The 20,435-nt window shown below is 38.6% G+C and overlaps 1 protein-coding gene across 3 annotated transcripts in view; it reads left to right on the forward strand.

Annotated features, from left to right (window-relative positions):
• The window catches only part of gabra3 (gamma-aminobutyric acid type A receptor subunit alpha3), a 138,377-nt gene that overhangs the window by 56,245 nt on the left and 61,697 nt on the right, over positions 1 to 20,435 (forward strand). For 2 of the 3 annotated variants that reach the window (XM_032576865.1, XM_032576867.1), the window contains exons 3-4: positions 11,034 to 11,158; positions 17,801 to 17,868. In XM_032576865.1, the coding sequence (XP_032432756.1) occupies positions 11,034 to 11,158; positions 17,801 to 17,868 (193 nt within the window). The remainder of the gene's footprint in view (positions 1 to 11,033; positions 11,159 to 17,800; positions 17,869 to 20,435) is intronic. The other variant, XM_032576866.1, reaches the window with a different exon arrangement.

The raw sequence follows: 20,435 nt of genomic DNA on the forward strand, positions 1-20,435 counted from the left end.
GATATGAAACTGGAAACGTTCCAGCAGCGTTAACAAGGGAATGTCTCAGGTTCTGACAGGATGCATGGATCGATGTGCACCTTCACAAAAACGGATCTGCAAAGACTAACAGGCATTTTAATGAGTTGCTCCCCAAATAACATTAAACAAATATTTATTTGAGAACATTAGTGAACATCGTGAAGTCCAAGGAACAGCAGATATCAGGTCAGGTAAAAAGTTGTGGAGAAGTTTAAAGCAGAGTTGAGTAATAAAACAATATGCCAAGGTTTTGACATTCAACAGACGTCTGTCTAATCCATCCTAAACACACAACTAGAACTTCCAAGTGTTACAATGGACCAGTCAAATTCCAGCCAATTAAAAATCTGTGATGTCACTTGAACATTTCTGCTTCAATCTGTAATTTGACGAAGTGTGAAACTATTGAAAGAGACGGATTTACAAACAAAGTCTTCTGAGAAGACTACAGAAAAAAAGCAAACAGTAACTTGCATCCAAAACACAATAATGTGGTATGCATGTAAGTTTCAATCAAGTTCACTCAAAAAAAAAAATTTAACAGATAACAGTCACATTTAGAGTTTTATGAAGTTATATAATTACAAGTCAAGCCTATTGATTCCACTTCCCTGCATTCGAACTCAAACTAATTGCAATCTAATTGAGTACAGTCAGAGTCAGCACAGAGAGTTTAACAGGGACGACTTCGTATCAAAAAAAGAAATGTGTGCCTGAAAAAACGTTACCTTATTGAACTGAATCTGGGTCACTGGCATTCAGACCCAGATTCTGAGCTGTGGGGCTCAGCTGGGTGTGAGATCGACCTGCCGCAGGGAAACAGAACCTAACTTTTTAACAGAGCTGCAGTGATAAATATTTATCATCCCATGGAAATCTCTGCTCCAGTGAAAATGTTACATGTGCATCGGCCCGATTTGCCTCTCTGAGTAAGAATGAGTCAAGTTATTACCCAAAGGTCATGCAGCAGTTCAGAACAACTAATCTGCATAACCTCACATGCTGTGGGGCTCTTATTTTGAAATGTTCCTTTTGTGATGGTTCCAACAAAATGCCTGCATAAGCTTACTGCTATGTTCACTATGAGTATTTTCACAGGTTAAAACCAAAAAAATGTAAAAAAAAATAAATAAATAAATAAAAAAAACTGATAAACGTTATGGAATAATCAAATTTTGGTGTTTTAAGATTACATTTTTTGGAAATTTGTTGGGTTTTTTTTACCAATTCACTCCTATAGTTTTCATAATCCAGAGTTATGTCAGCAAGCATTCTCTGCAGCTTCTACTCATTTTAACTTTGGATTCAGATCAACTTTATGTGGCTTCATGCAATGCAGGAATTTCAAATGATTGTGTAAATTTTCTATTTTGAAGAAAGAACCATATGAAGTGAGTTGCTCACATCAGTTCCTGATTAAGCTTTTTTCTGCTCATTTTAATTTCTTTTTTCTGGTCACATTGTATCATTTTTTAAGGCCAATATTCTTACTATATTCTCGTAATTAAACAGAAATCCTTGTAGCCTGACCCTAATTCTCTGTTGTACAACCCTGCAGAAGGGATGATTAAAATACTTTTAAAAAAAACAAACATTTTTGTAAAATATTTTCTGTGATTTTTTAAATTCTTTTTAAGAAAAGTGATGCATCTAGCTTAAAACATATCAGATTTTATTTTTAAGGCATATCGCACAGCCCTGCTACAAAGTAGATCAATACCTGTCCCTTGTGAATAAAATGCTAGTGTTTTTAATTACCAAAGACAAAATAAAGCATTGATTTGTCAAACAATTGGGAATAAAAGCAAAGCCAATCCGTGTCGCGCCCAGCGTAGAGGAGAAAACCGCAAAGAGTTGTAGCAGTTCATCCTTAGGGAGGAAATGCAAAACCCATTTCTGCTGAAACCAACTCCTGCATCAATCCTCTCACCGCTGATGTTTCCACAGATTCTCAATCCAGAGCAGGTCCTGCTGAACACATCTATCAAAGCAGAAGAAAGACACCGGAATTTTTTTTTTTTTGACTGAGGAACGTCTTCTGGGAGATTTTCTGCTAACAGCTAACCCCCGCCGTCTCCCCATCGCCTCCACCCGCTCGCTCCGGCTTCACTCCTGTGCACATTATCTGCCCCAAACAGACAAGTGAAAGAGAGAACAAAGAGGCTCACAAAGAAAAATCAGTCACATTGTAATGCCTGTGAACGATACAAGGCGTCCTCTGGTAGGAAACAATCCGCCGCATAACGCCCCGCTGCACAGCATTATCAATATATTGTTGGAGGAATTTTCAAGCGGCGAGTGGGAGGATCTGGTATAAAGAAGATTAGTTGCGATGCAAAGGTTACCTAATGAATAAATACAAGTTTCAAATTTACCATCTAATCAACAGAATGCTAGAAATTCCCCACTTTCTGGCTTCTTCTCCTTTGTGGGATTTAGATGTTGGGAATATGGAAAGTTTTTGCTTTTTTTTTACTTGAGTAAATAAAGCGGTTCGTCTGTAACGAACCGCTTTAGAGTAGAAACCAACAAGTGTCTAAATGTGAAAACTCAGAGCGGTGTGTCGCTTCCATTTGAGCATTTTACTGCATGATCGGGGTCGTTAGCAGTGGTGGGATTTCAGGATTCTTCCTCATGTTGTAATTTCACCTCAGATGAGGTAAAGGAGACCAGGCTGGTTCCTTAGGCAGCCATTTTGAGTTGTTTGGGTAAAAGGTAATCCCCAAAGTTGTTCAGTTTGAATCTTCTCTTGTGTTTCTTAGTTAACATTTCAGTGTTGGTGATTAAACTGGTGTGAGTTCATGGAAAGAAAGATGAAGGTGAATTCAGGACATTCCTGAAAGAAACGACACTAAAAGTCAGAGCTTTGATGAAATGACACAATGGCCTAGTCAAAGTCGAGAGCTAAATTCAATTGAATATTTGTGGAAAGACCTGAAATTGTTCACATGAAATCTTCATCCAATCTGACTGAGCTTAAGTTACTTAGCATAACAACAAATGCAGTATCCAGATATGCCAAGATGCAGCCTGAAAAGTATTTCACCGGTTCAAAAAAAAACAAACAAAAAAAAAAACGTTCACTCAGACAGCAGTAAATACAAATACCTGCCACACTTTCAGATTTTTGCCAAAAATCATAATCATTAACTAAATTGTGTTGATTTCTCACATAAAGTCATCGAAGCCTGTGGTTGTAACCTCACGGGGTTTGAACACTTCGGCTTTGTGTTTTAGCCCTTCCTGCTTCCAGAGCCCATTCTGTAGCACTTAAATATTCCTAACTGCTTAGAGAACATGTTTTTCATGGAAATGCTTCCCATTAGAAGGGCATATTGGTGTTTCATGGGACCAGCAGGTTGATTATAGCTTTATTCACCATATTGGCAGCAATTTTTCGCTATAAGATCTCACTTGATCATCTTTACCTCCAGGCGAAAAACTGGAAATAAAATATGGCGGTGAAATCAGATTGTCCTTAACGGCATTAGATATTCAACACGCAGGTTGTCGGATGGCATAACGTCCCTTATGTAACAGGACCGATCAGTTACTTAATGAAACAGTCATTTGCATTTGAACTTTCGTCTGCATAATTACCCCTCTTCGCTCAGTTCCATTTGCCGTCACGCTGTCAGCTCATAAAAAGCACGCTCGCCTCCCACTGCCACCAAAACAGCTTTCACTACTGCTCACTTTCCTCCGGCTCAGTCCACACCTCCTTGTTGGCACCTGCGTGCCCTGACGGACCTCCGCTACCTACAACCTCCAAGCCTGCAATCCTTCACCTGTCAGATCGGTTCAGCGCACTAACCCTGGATCAGAGCCAGACCACTCACTCAGAGCACGCCCGGTCCGCTAACCACCGGGGTCCTCAGACCACACACACACCCCCACACACACACGGTCGTTGCCACAGGTTTAGCGTTTCCTGTTCGCAGTGCATGCCACAGCATCAATCGACATCACCGAATCCATCCAGCGGCATAAAGGCACAGGGAGCAGCTGTTTGTTGAAGTCGGGATCAAAGGGCCTTTGACACCATCTATTAAATATTGATCCGAAAATCTAAAAAAAATAATAATGATAATTTGCACAGGATCCTTTCAGTAAAACAAGCGAGGAATAATGAATTAAAGCTGTGATGTTGAGAGAATACAGCTAATTAGGCAACTTCATTTTCACAGGGTAATATCACATTTCACACTGCGTCTTCATCAGAGGGGAGAAATTTCCCGCAAAGTTTGGGCTTACTTTATTAGGTTGCATAATTGTGCTCTGGGAAATTTATCCCTGACTTAATACATATCCTGTCTAATTAAACCGTTAGAGGATTGTGAAGGTGTTTATTGTGCCTAATTTCTGCTGCCGCATAACAACCCTGTACATTTGAATGCAAAATTAAAGCCTAACTGTTACATTAAGGGGGCTAAATGTTTGAATATATATTACACTGCTGGCAAACAGCAGAAGCTGAGCTAAAAGCGATTTGCCTTTGAGATGCAGCTGAAAACCAGCGCAACGCCAGTGTGTTAGGGAATGGGAACGAGTGTGTGTGTTGCAGGTTTAACTCGGATCTGTTTTTAATCATCTCTCAATCAAAGTCCGCCTCGGGCTAACATTGACTATTCCCTGCTTCATTAAGGCCGTGCTGTTGTTGGAAGTGGTCATTTTTGTGTCACAAACGCCAAAGAAGTCGACTATCTGTTTGCTTTTCTCTTAACAGCTGCTGCTGCCAGCGCAAATTATTTAGAGCTGAGGGTGGCTGCAGGCTTGTATTATTCCACCCCAACTAAACTACCTGCACCTATGTATCTATATTCATCTTTTTTTTTTCTATTTTACTTTCCAGCCTCATGAATCACCAGCGAGCAATGACAGCTATCTCAAAATAGATTATTCAGACGATTAATCAGTGTTTTACTAAGCTGAGGATTGGATTGACAGTTTCACTGCTGCCAAATGTCTCATTCGAGTGTTTTTTTTTTCGTAAGTGTGGAAAAATCTCTACAACCTTGTTTGCAACCTATGGCAACTGGCAATTTTGTGCCAAGAGTTAATTTGCAACATTGGCTGACATGGCACAGTTATTGGTATCTTTAGCAATCTCCTTGAAATTAATCTAACTGAAAGATTTTATTTTTAATGTAGACTTTTTGAACTTGATGATGATGCAAGACACTAGTCTGGGTCATAAACCCTGATATTAAATAAAAATCTTCTGAAAATGTATGATAATTGGGCCTTTTGGTGTTATAGCAGTATAAACTTAAGGCTAAATTTACACAAAAATGGTGCAAAAGAATGAAAAATCAACCTTCTTCCATAACTTTCTCATCCAACCCAGGGGTCTTCAATATTTGGTAGAGCTACTCCACCTTTACGGAACAAATCGTCCCCCAACTTGGTTACGTTAAACGTTTTGGTGTCCCTACGTTTCATATTTGACTGATGTTGTGGAGTTGACCTGCTTTAGATTCATATTAATAACTAATGGGGAATGAAAAGGCAAATCAATAAACTCTAAATTGAATAAAATATATTCAAGAAATAGTTTAATAAATGAGCATTGCATAATTACATTCAAGCAAACTTATACCAATGACCGAAATAATCCCCCCCAAGCATTAGCATTTCAAAATATGTCAGAAACGCCATAAAAGTAAATAATTGGGCCTTGGGTAGTTTACCCGAATTGCTAAGGATCCTTAGAACAAAGGATCCTTAGCAAAGGACAAAGGAAATGGTCTATGTAAGGACTATGTAAGGTCTCATTTCAGTACCTTACATAGTTTTATACACAAACTTATCAAAAAATAACCAAACTTCACTATGGAGTTCCATTCCACAAATGCAGAAGTGGTAAAACAGACAAATCGAGATCTAAAAACAGAACCTAGTGGTAAAATTAACAACCCTCGTCAAAAGCATGAAAGCAATATGAATGTCAAGCAACTCACTGCTGAATTTAGTAACTCCATATTAAGTTTTCAGCTAATTCTGGGATGTAAGAAACGGCTCCACTCCAGCTAACTTTTATACGGAGCCACCAGGGGCTGAATGAAAGAACTGGTTGGTGAAGTCGACCAAAGGTCCACAGTTACTTTGTTTTCCTTTTTTTCCCCCTCCTCTCTCATGCCGTGGAGCGTGAAAAGCCCAGATCCAGACCACTGATCCTACAAATAACTCTTGGTGTGAAATGAAGAGAAACAAACACAGGACGCATTATCTGGAAATTAATTATTTCTGCAGCAGAAATTTTCTCCATGCTGAATTTTTTCTCACTTTTTCTGTGTGAAATAAAGCCACTGCAATAAAAAAAAAAAAACTTATTAACAATTTATTAACATTGTTTTAACTCTCCACATGTTTGTCTATTAAACTCGCAGTGATTTGTATTTTAACCGCCAAATTGTGGGCTTCCACCGTTTTTGCTCCACATCAAACAGTTTTGAATTGCTAAAAGTAAACAGGCGGATTTCACCATCTTTTCTTCCTCGGGCTTTAACAGCCACAGTCAAGCGTATCACTAATGATCAAATCCCCCACCATTCACTTCTTAAGTTTTAACAATATAGCTTCTGTAGAGCAGAATGTGCAGTTAGAGAGCCTAGCAATTATTAACAATGAACACCATTCATATGCAAAACACGTAAAAACGTTTAATAAGATCTAAGACCTGTCGCCACAATTAAATGAGACAAATCACCTCAGAGGAAACGTCTTTCTCGAGCCTCCGTGGTCACGTGCGTACCTGGGTCTTCTCCGGTACTCGTTGGCAGTTTTCAGACGTTTCAAAATGTCAGCTGCAGACAGAATAAATTGATGCGTCTCGAAGAGAACCAAGAAAGTAAAACTAGCAGCTGGAAGAAGCATAAACCAAAACAGGAATGGCGACCAATTCAGAGAGTGTCCCTTTTTTTTTTTTTTTTTTTCCTGTACTCATCTGTGAATTTTAACATCTGGTTCCTACTGGAAAATATCGTGTGTGCATGCGTGTGTGTGTGTGTCACTCCAGTGAAAACACGCAGATGCTACTCACTACATGAGTGTTTTGTTTTTCCGAAATGCATATTCTAGTGGAGAGCAGGCAGAGCTGAAAAGGTTTCGCAGGGACTGAAGGTTTCTCATTAATTTTTGAATTTGCACAGGGGCTGACTGGGAGGTCAAAGAGGCTTTTGTTTGACACATGATTCATGGCGTGGGATATTAACTTGACATTTCTGAAGCATTTTCCGGTCAAAGTTTTCTGAGCTGCTTTCGTAGAATGCGTTGGTCAAAGAGATAAAAGTGGTGTTAAAAGGCTTACTTTAAGTGGAGTCGCTGATATTCGGCTGATTACTGCTAGCAAGAGTGAAATCCTACCTGATTCAGCAGCATCCGGCTGTCTGCGTTGCTCTGAAGAGCTTAATACCAAAGCAATGGCACTCTGGGCTTCTTTGTCAGAACTCCAGCTTGAAAACTGGTGCGTCTTGGCTCTGCGTCTGAACAAAACATGTTTCAGGAAGTCAATCAAAAATAATTGTCAGCTTTGTCTGCAAACCTAGTGCAGGTGTGCAGTCTGTGCACCCTGCTGCTTTTCTCCCAACAGCCTCCATCGCAACTCTGCTGCTTTCTTCACTACCTCAAACTGATGCGAAATATGCCAGAGATCATGGTTTTTATTCAGACATTTGTAATGGCAACAACTTGTTTTTCCTCATCGCTTATTTAAAATGAAGCGTGTTAATCTTAAGATGCACCATTTAGCCCCCTGAGCAAAACACCCTTCAGCATGAGAGTTGTTACTGAATGAGGAAGAGTTTGTTAGCTCGAAACAAAACCAGAAATGGAACAACAATTTTGAAAATATTTAAAAGTGTCAAGCTTTTTACTCTCTTAAGCCACCTCAAGTTGAAAAAGGCTTGCTTCCTCCAAAGAGACAAAGGAACAGCTCAACTTAGTGACATTTTTATTAATCTTTTCTTTTTCAGATGAATCTTAGCAGCAGCAATGAACAGGCAGCATGTATCGTTCATATGAGTAGGTTGAAAACCTACAAACAGGAAAAATATTAATTACAGATCAGTTCATTTTAACTTTAGCTACTTAACTAGTTTCACAAGTAAGGATTTTATAATTTACCTTTAAGTTAAATTAATAAATGAACAAACTATGTTCCAAATAGTGCAGCTAATCTGTTTTCAAACACATGGGGGAAAAAAATAGCATCAAACAGTAAATCTATTTTAGTCTTCTGAATTCAATCTGAATCATGTAAAGTGTGAAAATTGTCCATTTCCTACCCGTGGTGTTTGTGAGGAAGCCTTCAGTTGAGGTTCTTTGTCAGAGGAGAGGTCATTGTGTGAGCACAGGTGAACCAGGTTACCTTGTGAATGTGGCTGCTGAGCTTGAGCAGTGAAAGGGATGGGTGCGCTTGATTCTTCTAAAGCTGCATGCTAACCGGGTGGAGATAGTAAACCCAATATCTCCACCCATCTGGGTGAAGATACTGTCACAAAGTCTCCATATTGGGGGGACTTTGTGATAGTAGTCCCTTTTAATGAACACTTACTGATTTAACTTGACCAAAAGGAAATTATAAACCATGTTTTTTACAGAGATGAATTGGCTTTCATTCAGGTTGGTTTCTACCTGACTTTTGTATTGGATTAGTTGTCCATCAGCACCAAACATGGAATGTCCCCATGGTTTGAGAACATACCTCTAAGCATGTATGGTGTGTCCCCATGGTTTGGGAACATGCCACAAGCTCAAGGGACTTGCAATCAGGTGGTTCCCCAAATCAGTTGATAACACAGATTGGTACAACTTACATCTGGACAGCTTGTTTGCCTCCACCACCCCGGATACTTAATTTTCAGACATGTAGTGGATCTTCTTACAAATAAGAACCGGTTATAACTTTATAGGAAAGTCTGCAAACATCGGTCATTAATCTGGGATTGATGCATCCCAGCACTTTTTTGTTTTCATGCATTTTTATTTGTTGTATCTTATTTCTACTTTGTCCAAGTCATTTATTTTTCCGGTTTAGTTTTGTGTGAGTGTGTCTTCTGTTTGGGGACATGGGGACAAGTTAAAATCTTAAAATTTGATTATGGTACATGGTTGTTTTTTTTTTGTTTGTTTGTTTTTGCACTGCGTCTGTCAATATCTTTTAGCAATCAATAAAAAGACTGTTTATCAGCTTTAGAAGTCCTTGCCCGGACGCCGCAGTTGTCATTTCGAACACACTGAGCTGATTACAATGGACGCTGCTTGTAAGTAATAGGATCAGCAACCAGTGTGTGTGCATGGCTACAGCTTGGGTGGATTCTCACTGTTATTATTGGGCTTGTTAAGTTACAGAAAGCCTTCGTAACAGGAAAGGACAGATTTGTTGTGAGTGGTTCACTTTTGCAGAATTGAGAAAACGTATATAGGCTACACTTCAATTCCTAAACTCCTTTAAAGCTCCTTCGTTAGGAGATGACGTAAGGCCGGGTCTGGGAGAGAGCGGCGGCGCATCGAGCTGTTCTCCACGAGGATTACTGGGATATTATAGGTCAGCTCCTTGGGGCATTTTGCTTTAATTAAAGATGGTACTCATTAAGTCATCAGTGTTCCACCTACATTATACTCGCCTTTTCATTTCAACTCATTATTGTTCTGCTGGAGATTTGGTGCGATATAAATTAATAAGAGTGGTTTATGGCATGTGAAGGATTTGCTAATGAAAGCACTGCTTGCACCTGGACTTTGTTATGGAAGAGTGGCAGGAAGGAAAGCCGTGATTTGGAAAAAAATAATAAAATCCGTAAGAAGTCCTGGGTGTCGATAGAACCGTTGTGCACAAACCATCACTCTTCTAGCTGTGATAGAAGAGTGGCGAGAAGAATTGCTACTGAAAGTTTTCACAGGTTGAGACTAAAATTGAAAGTTTTATTTTTTTATTTTTTGCCAAGATGTGCAGGTGGAAGCCAACACTGGAAATCACACCGAACGCCACACCAGCACTGCTAAATGCCATGGCCTTACCTTTTCATTTCATTGTGTCCTAAATCCGTTTGGTACCTACGAAGAAACACTTTCACACTTGTGTACTTAAAGCATCGTGTATCAGTTTATTGTTAAATCTTACAGGAAATTACTTATTTTAACCGCACATTATTTTCTGAAAAAGTTGCAATACACCCGATTTCAGTGTACTTTGGTTCTGATCCAACTACATGAATCATTTGAATTTGCTTTGTTGGACCGGAGGCGCTCCTAAAATAAGCAGAGTGTTTGCTCTCGAGGCCTGGAGTTGGATAACCCTGAACCTGACAGGTGGCGATTGGAAGCAGGTCCGGTATGAAACGTCACCTGGAAGACATCCACATTCCACCCTAGAAAACATCAGGTCCAAAACGAGAGAGGTATGAAAGTGAATGTAGTGGAGATGCTTATCTTCAGCTTGAAAAGGGAAACAATGAGATGGTTAAAGTAAAAAGAAAATTAAAAACCGCTTCACCTTCTCCTTGGAAAATAACACTAAATACACGATTAGAGCTACAACTGGAGGAAACATATTCTAATGAAAAAACTGTCTTGATTTTCTTTTTTTTATGAAGCATTTCCTCACCACGAGTTCTGCGTTTTGACAATATTATAATGCCAGCCATGTGAAAACATTACAAAAACAAAAAGGCAACGATACTCAAATATTGATTAACGCTGGAGGGAAAGTCGTCGTTGATCTAAAATAATCTCAGCGACGTACAAAAACATCCTTAACAAACTGACCGATCTCTACCCAGAATATGTGAATAAATAGATGCCGTTTGTTTCTATAATGGTTATTTAATCTGCGCGGCCTCGAAACAGAAAGCCGCGCTGTGAGAAAACGGAGGAGCTCACGGCTGAGGCAGGCAGCAGGCTTCCCGTCAAACTAAAGACTAAGCCTCCAGATATCTGTCCTCGTTGATAATTGTTACGTCTTTTATTGCTTCACTTTTGTGACTCCACCTTTGTCTTTTCTGTCTCCCAAGCAGGGCAGTCGTTGGACACAGAGAGCCGCTGCCTGATGACAGCAAAGACAACATTACCATTTTCACCCGGATCCTCGACAGGCTGTTGGATGGATACGACAACAGGCTACGTCCTGGGCTCGGAGGTGACCCATGATATTTGTTAGATAAATCACACACAGACAGCGTTTTCAGCCATGATGTTGACGGCTTCAGACTGAGAAACAAGCATGAAGATAACGTGGTGCACAAACACACTTGTCAGGCGTTATAAGAGGTGGTGCATATTCATTTGTGGTGTCTGAGATGTTACTCCTCATTTATTGCTCTCCTAAAGAATATTAGCGACGTATGTAAATGCACTGTGGGGTACTTTAAAGTTGCTGTTCTTCGCTGGGTCTAAATGTTTTGGCACTTGGACTAAAAATGTCAAGTCAAATGGACTCGTGGGGCAAAAGGAAAGGAATATTTCTTTAGTAAAAATGTATTCAAACTACCGTCATATTGTTTTATCTACTCAATAATGTAGTAGTTTAAGGCTACAACCAACAATTATTTTGGTAATCAATTAATCTATTGTTTATTTTGATGATTAATCAATTAATCGTTTAAAAACAAACCTGGCACATTCTGCGGATTTTTAAATTAACCTCTTTGGCCTTCTCATAAAATATTAGAAAAACATTATATGATACATATAAGCAAAAAATTTAATTCCTTTTAAAAATAAGGAATTAAATGCAAAGTTTGTATATACTTTGTGCATTTTTGGTCTAATAGTATTTGAGTTTTTGTGTTCCTTCAGGAAATGGCCTTTTTTGGAGAATCTATGCTCAAGTTAATGATTAATCGACTACTAGATTAGCTGACGATGACTTCAATAATTGATTCATCAGAATTAATATGACTAATGATTTCAACCCTAAATAGTTTTACTAAACAAATAAAGTTGTTAGATTTTTTTTTGTAGAAAGAGATGTCTAAACTACTGTAGAGCAAACACAAAGAGTTTTGTGGGCTCGTCCTAGTAAAAGAAATATTTTTCAAGTGTTTATTGAAAGAAAATGGCAAAAAAATAAATAAATAATTAATTAATTAAGAAGTCACTTTGTTCTTGCAAAAGAATGCAAAACTGTGTGGTTACTTTGCATCAGCATCACCCACCAGGACTAAATTTGCAAAATTAGGGGACGCACAAAATCAATCCGGGGTCGGCAAATGGCCCCCGGGCCGCACTTTGGACACCCGTGATTTAGATGATTTAGATCTTTTCTAATTTAATTCCATTCATTTCATTAATAAAAAAATAAATAATCAGTTGCAGTGGCAACAGGAGGGAGAGGGGGGAGTGGTTGGACTCTCAAGGTCAGTTGCATGTGAAATGTCCTTAAAACAAGAGGAAGTAAGTTGAGGTTGGCGCGTTGCTCTCGCTCGGACGCAGTCAGCAGATACCGCAGCCGAGCTTGGCAAAGCTTACGAAGGTAATATAGGTTTGAAGGTACTTTAAAGCCTCAGGCGGCTTCAGCGTGACCTCCCATGCTGTATGTAGGCACATGCAGAGTCCAAACAGGACTTTTAATTTTCACCACACCGTCTGTCTGTGTTACAGCGAGAAAAAGTTCTATGACGCATCTATTTTTATATCCCTGGAAATGTGTGTTTATTTGTGCTGGTTTGTAGCTCTATAGTGTGATTGTTTACACAAATCCCCCACAAAATTGTCACAACACTTTTTGTAATTTTTCATGAATGTAGTGCCATGTTTAAAAGAATGATGCCGCTGCGAAATCCAGTTTAGCACTCATGGATTTCACGTAGTGAGCGCTACAGCTATATGTTTAGGCTCATTGCTCTTTATTAATCACAACTGGTAAATTAAGCAAATCAAAATAGCATAGTAAAATTCAGACAGCATATAATCTAAAATACTAGTATAATATTGTAATCAAATAATACTAAATAAGTCTTTATTTAACAGAACAGCTACTTTGGCATCCTTTGCATAATTTTGCGTGATTCTATTTCTTATTCTCTGGTAGGTTTTGCAGCATTATGTAATATTCACAATATTGCCACTGTTTAAAAAAATGCAGTGAAATCAACAGAACTTGCATCAAAGCATTTCTGATTCTGGATCCAATTTTTTTGGAAGAAGGAAAATTTGGCTCAGCCTAGGAAGACAGCAAATGGCACTGGCATGAAATCGATGTAATAAACTACAACAATGCGGCACTGAAGGCAATTTTTTAACTCATTTATTTTTTCATACTGTAAATGTTTTTGGCACAGTTGCAGCCTAATGCAAACAAAATGTGTCGCCTTGACCATGGAGGACGCTGTGTGTGTGTTTACTGTCATGAAAATGTGGAGTTTCAGAGCTAAGCAAAGTTTGATTCATTTTAGATGGAGTATAGAATATTTTTTTTGAATTGGTGCAGCAAACTTTGTATTAGGAAATCATATCATTATCGATTAGTTTTTTGTTTTAAAGTTTTGCGGGGTTTTTTCCCCCTTTTTATGACACCTTTAACATTTATTTATACTGCCTAAGCCGTGGGTCGACCATGGTATGGCATGCATTTGTACACATTCTCAAATAAATTCTGCTCTGGACTTTAACTAGACCATTATAAAACATAAATATGCTTTGCTCTAAACCCATTCCCTTTGAGCTCTGGTTGCACGGTCGGTCGTCTTACTAAGTCTGGATTCTTATTTTTTCAGTTTCATCCTATATTTTGTTCTCTCCAAGCTTCTCTGACCCTGCTAAAGAAGAACATCCACCACAGCATGATACTGCCACTACTATGTTTCCCGTTGGTATGGCATATTGAGGGTGATGCTCGGTGTCAGTTTTTCCCCAAATGTATGTTGAAACATTTAACTTCTGTCTTCCATAAAGATCCATTTAATTTTTGGTTGTACCACAACAACAAAAATACAGCTTAGTCTTTTTCTTATTTTGTTTTTTTTTTGTTTCCCATCAATCTCCCTCTGTCCGGGGCGCTTTAGCTGGGAGAGACGACTCGCTGGCCCATGATGAAGTCAGGTCACTCTGTGCGGCTCCGCTATGGAAATTTATTTCCCTCTGGGTGAAAGTCTTTCTTCAATCGCACCCAAATGGCAAATAAGCATATATGTCAGTGAAAATCCCACCAATTAAGGCCATTTGATCCAAATATTCATCCCTCCAGGGACAACACACAGCATAACAGTGAGCCCACATGCTCATCAAGAGGGCTTCATTATTTCTCGACCAGCCAGCTGGAATGTCCATTTCTGCTCTATTGCTTGTTACTCAAGCCTAAAGCCTTCCTGGGGGGTTTACAGTCACCAGGCTGGATAACCTGGTCTCTGTGAACATGCTGGTCATTACCATTTCTCACTAGAATTATGTGAATGATCTGTTCCCACCTGATGTGTTTTTTGGAAATAAGCACAGTTAAGGGAACAAATCTACAAATATTAAGGCCAATGTTGTTTTTCCTGCCTATTAAAGTCATTTTATTCTTCTTTCTGGAGTCAACAAGTGTCTGCCACATTTGTTGGCACCCATAGGAAACATCTAAAAATAAAAAAGGAAATTCAACCTTTTGTTTAGTACATGTATTCATTGGATTTCCTAGAATAATAAAAAAAAAAAACGTAATATTTTAAAGAACAGATTTTGTTTTGGTATTTATTTCACAGTAAATGTTAAGGTCACCAATTATAATCTCACTGACAGAAAACAATCATTTCTTTTTCCCACTAAATAATTGTACTTATATTAAAGACTTCTAATTTTTACATATTCTTTCCACGTGTGATTGAATGTTTACTCTTACTTTTATTCGTGCTTCGTGTTTTAAGGGAAGTTGAGACTTAAAAACTCATTTTCAACAAAAATAGCATAAATGAATCTTTTTCTCCAGTTAAAACCATTGCTTATATATCTACTAGTGATATTTCTCTGCGAGGATGCCCACACATAATTTAAATTAGCTTTTGTCTGAAACGAAAGAAAGAATAGCTACAGATTACTTTAGTTGCTGTCCAGAGTTTATGTCTGTCGTAGAATCTTCAAAAAAAAAAAACAACTAGAAAATGCAATCTCATTTTGTTTTCAGGAGCGTCTCCATCTGTTGTTCAGCTGCCCGGCCGCGGCAGGAACAGAAAGAGGGCGACTTGTTCTGCTAATGCCTAAACCTGCCATGCAAACTGCTGACTTTGTGTTGTGATAATCACATATTTGGAAGAGCCATTTGTGCTGCAGAAATGATTAATGTGGCAGTGGATCTTTTCTCACAGTGGGGCCCTTTGCTAAAGGATTAGAGACTTACCTGTGGGTGGTCGCTCAGATCTGGGACACAGCTAGAGCTGAGGATCCATTCACTTCTGGAGAAAGGGCTCATCTATCTCTAGTTGTTGCTGCTCCACTGGGAACAGCAATTTGTCTCGCCAGTGGCCCAAGAGTCTGCTTGGCATGATTGCCCCAGAGGAGCTGATTCAGCCCACACTGAAGAGGGCAAATTTTTGACTGCCGTGATTCTTATCGCATGCCCTACTTAATGCTGCGTTTAGAGGAATTATTAAATGTTCAGAAAACGTCCCTCACTACTGGGTCATTTACAGCGGGTATAAAATTCTGCTTGTGAGAGCATTTGTTCTATAAAAGACATTCAGTCAGATTTAATTCTGAGCTGAATTTTTCTTTTGGTGATGAATCTCTTTACATAGATGTGGAGTCAGAGTGATGAAAATTAAAAAAGAATTTAAATTTCAGCTGGTTTTTTTGTTTTTTTATTTTAATTACAGAGACATGAAAGTTGAGGCAAAACCGAATTATGTTTAAATCTGCTAAAGATTTCATCCATTTTAGCAAATACGTTAGTGCCATCTATAGAAAAGTGACCGCAGCATGACAGTGCCACCACCATACTTCACAGTGAGTACAGTGTTCTTTTAGTCGTGTGCTGATGCATTGTGATGCCCATGTTACTTTTTGGTTTCACCAGCACATAAATTCACTGTACTTTGCAGAAGCACCTAGAACATTTTCATGTTTGTAATACTCAATGGATTATGCTGCAATAAAGGAACACGCAAAGTAAAGTGTAACTGGGTAGTGGGTGCAACAAAATATTTGTCTTTGAAATTCTTTTACAACGAATAAATGGAAAATCCATGCAGAAAGGCAGCTGTGCTATCAAATGTGCCACTGTGCAGTCTTTAGCCCTAACCCGATAAATTAAGCGAAAAACATTGTGTGGGTGTGAATACTTTCGCAGGATACTGTGTTAACACAACATGCAATAGCGCTATTATGGCTTTAAAAAAAAACTTAAAAAGTGACTGCAAGACAGAGAAAAAGTCCTCCAGTCAGATTCTAATGTGGATAACATGAGTGAAAAGATGTGCGAAGTGCTTGGAACAAAGAGGACACACTGACATATGCTGGATGCCGAGCAGCTGCATTCGCTTCCTGAATCACCAGTCCCTTAGGTATTGCTAAATGTTTTTGGGGCAAGCTAGCTCAAATTAATTTGGGTCAAAAGGGATGTCTTCTTTCCAAAGAAGTCAACTCCAGCGTAGCCCAGAGCAGGTTGTTTTTTTCTATGCTTTGGTGGATGAGCTTCAGTCAAACAAATGGTCGTTTTACTCAGCAGCAGCCTGAGAAGTTGCTCAAAGCAACATCTTGCATCTGAATTGAGGTCAGTGTATATAAACCATTCTCTGCCAAGTCTTGGGATTGTTATAACCAATGCTGTTTAGGACCACTGGAGGATCCATTCGAGCAAATCTGCGATACTCTTAAGCCAACATTATGTTCCGAAACTTGCAGTGTGTAGCTTAACAAGAAAGATGTGGATCGGACAAGATTAGGAACAAAGACACTTTGAATCCATGGATTAAGCTGCAGAGAAATACCCAAAGTATTCACAGAGCATACTTACACTGATAACTCAGTAGGCTTTGCACAGCCTTCCTTTGCCTTTCTGCACCGTGTGAGCCAATATTACATACATAAGTCAAAGTCTGTTAAGGCCCCGGATTATTGCTTAAAAATAGTGCAATGTTTTTAAGTGCTGTTTACAGAGATCTCTGGATCTGAACACTTTTGTTTCCAGTACCAAGAGAAGAAAAGCGCAAAAATCGCGTCTAAGGCTGAGGATCAACCAGGATACAGTCAGACACAAACGCTCATCAATCTTACCGAGTAACCAGGAAGTAAACATAGTGAATCCAGTTGTCTTGGAGAGATGAAGGAGATTTTTCTTTTCTCACAGACTTTTGTCTGTAACTTCACCAGCAGATATGTAAAAGCTTGGGAAATATCTTTATAATTTTAATGAACTATTCTTTCATCTTGAAATAGAAGCTATTTGATAGACCCTTTTGTTGGTTTCATTTATTGGAAGGTTTTGAGATCCTTATTACTTTAGATCAATTATAAGTTAATAATACTAAAGATTTGAAAGTTTGTTTTTGCCGACTACCTGAGGCATTACAATGATTTGTGAATATTATAATATGACCAATTTTTAATTTACGGTAAACTCTTTGCTTTTGTTAGAATACATTATTAGGCTATCCATAGTCCTATTGCTGACTTAAATATTGTTCCAGTGTTTTAGCAGCAAACTCATTTTCAGCACGAAACTAAAGAAAAAAATACATTCTTTCAAATAAATATTCAAACAACTATTTTGTTGCAAATATATGATTCATTTGTGGTGCGAGGAATCTTTATTTTTAAAACCTGAACTTGAATAGCGATGTGCTGTTGTTTTTTTCTCTTTTCTCAGAGAGCGTGACAGAAGTGAGGACAAACATCTACGTGACGAGTTTTGGGCCGGTGTCGGACACAGACATGGTGAGTGTTTCCTTCTTCTTTCCATCTTCTATCTCTAGTTTCCACTGTAAATGGACAAATGAAAGAAAATTCCCCATTTAGCATGTAATCACTTACCATTGTTAAGCCAAAGTAGTTTGGATTGAAACAGCATCTGAAATAACAATGGTAATTTACTTGGCTTTACTTTAGTTTTCTTTATCCAGTAATCAATGTCCGAGCTCATTGGTCAAAATATAAACTATGTATGAAAAAGCATATTTTAAAACATGCTAAATCAGTGAAGTTTAAGGGTGTTTTTACATCTCGTAGTCCAGTAGATTTTATTCAATAGGGGACCAAAGTTGCAATATTTGTTACATTTTCAGCTGGTGCTGTTTGTTTTCACACTACATTGTGTCAAATGATCCGAACCGTTTGAAAAACCTGTTCCTCCCCTCGCCTGTGGTGGCGCTGCACCAAGAACCCTTGAAGGAAATGACAAAAAAAAAAGCCTCTGAAGAAGACACTGAGTGAAACTTTGTTTTTCACAAAATGTAAACAAAAATGGAGTGGCATTAGATTTTAGCGGTTGTAGGATTTTGCTTCTCTTTGGTACAAAACCACAAGCCGTTTCCCCGCACTATCGTTAGACTCGCATGTTTGTTTAGGCTGCATTTACCCAGAATGCCACACATTATAGTTTGCTTCAATTGAACCGAACAGAGACCTGGGATTTGAGGCGGACCAGAGTTCAATTCTTTGAGACAGACTTTCTAGACCAATGAACTAAGAATTGGATTAAAGCAGACTTGACGTTTAACACAAAATACCTCAAAAAAGAGAAACCTTTCCCCTTTTTTTGCTGTTTTTTTTTTTTTTCTTTAAACTTTAAACGGTGATGACAGTTCTGCTGCTGCACAATATAGCACTAAAGAATGTGTAATAGAGTCAAAAGCTCCTTTCAAGCCAGTCCGGATGACCTCTGTTTAATCTTGGGACCCCCTGCGACTTTTGACACATTTGATCATGCAGCTCTAATTGCCCACTGTGGGCTTCAGGTTGTTTCTTTTGCCTGCTTCTGAGCTGCTCTGTCAGCCTGAGTGACACAGCAAGATAGGAACATTGTGGTTTCACTACACAGCTCGTTCATGTACAGTGGTTCAGCTCTTGGTTTCTTTGGAGCAGGTCATGTTTACTCTGTCAGACTGTGATTTCCATGAGCCGGCAAGGATCTCCTGAGGATCTCACTGACTTATGTTAACACCACCGTAGCTGTCTTTTTGTGTTATCGTTAAAATTTACCACGTTTGCTTTATGCCAGCTTACATAATGTTATGCTAGGCCAAGGTTGTTAAAAAATCTAGTTTAGCTGAGCTTAGCAACACTGAGTCAGTGCATCTATCTTTCTTCATTCTGCTGATGCTTACGTCATGCAGCCAGGTGATCTTCATTTCAAGACATCTACACCAGGTTGAGGCCTTGTCTTCACTAATATGTTTCACAAAATGGAGACCTTCTGCTTTTCTGCTCTGTTTCCATTTCTTGTCCACACAAAGAGTTTTTCCACGAGGAGCACTGGGATTTGTAATAATGCTTTCCAGAATGAAGTTTTGGGGGGTTTTTTTAAATGGCATTTGTAGACTGGAGATAAGGCGATTATTAAAAATAATGACATAGAGGCCCAATTTGCGCATACACACTGTTGTTTTCCGTGCTAGAGACCACAACAACAGTAGAGCCGTTTTAATAGGTTACTAAACATCTGCCTCACTTCCTCCCGACTCTGTTTCTGTTAAACTTAAAATGTACATCAAAGACTGTAATGACAGGGAGAACAGAAGCAAATAAAACATGGCCATAGTTTTAGGACGCACTCTATTCTTCTTTATGCTTTGTGTTTGAATAGTGTAGAACGAGACAAAGGTTTAGAACAATGACATTTTAGCATCACCTTGATTTGCCACTGTAGCAAACAATGTTTGATCAATAGCTTAGCCAGGTCTTAGTCACAATTCAGAGACACATGCATACAGAAAATGTTACTCTCATGCCGCATTATTCAGATTCTCTGTCTGCACCAGTGAAGATTTACTCACCTCCACACTTGACTTTTGAACAGATGGCAAAATAATCTGTTTGGTAATTATGCCTTTCTAGTATCCTATTATGGGGCACTTGCAACATTTAATCTCAATTCCCAGAATGCCACTGGGTTCTCATAGTAAAGTCACTGCAAAAGTAACGTTCTCTGTCGTGACGCTGTGGTACACTGAATCCTACACACTCCATTTCAGTAAACATTCACTTTACAAAACAGCAGTTCATAAAAACATGCTTTAAGAACATGACCAGAAAGATAGAAAACTAGAAACAGTGGGGGAAAAAAGCTGTGGAAAAACTAAATGAAAGTACAATGCAGCAAAATACAGGATTTGACTTTCCAAAGAGTTGTGTTCATTTACTCATATTTAGATTTTTATGACATACGTTATTCAATGCATCAAATTACATGGCAAAATTGAAAATAGTATGACAATAGTATCATAACTGTTAAAAAATGTCTCTTATTACAGATTTCTTTATATTTTATTTTACCTAAATTGTTA

Source organism: Xiphophorus hellerii, chromosome 11 (assembly GCF_003331165.1).
Source record: "Xiphophorus hellerii strain 12219 chromosome 11, Xiphophorus_hellerii-4.1, whole genome shotgun sequence".
Taxonomy (NCBI): Eukaryota; Metazoa; Chordata; class Actinopteri; order Cyprinodontiformes; family Poeciliidae; genus Xiphophorus; species Xiphophorus hellerii.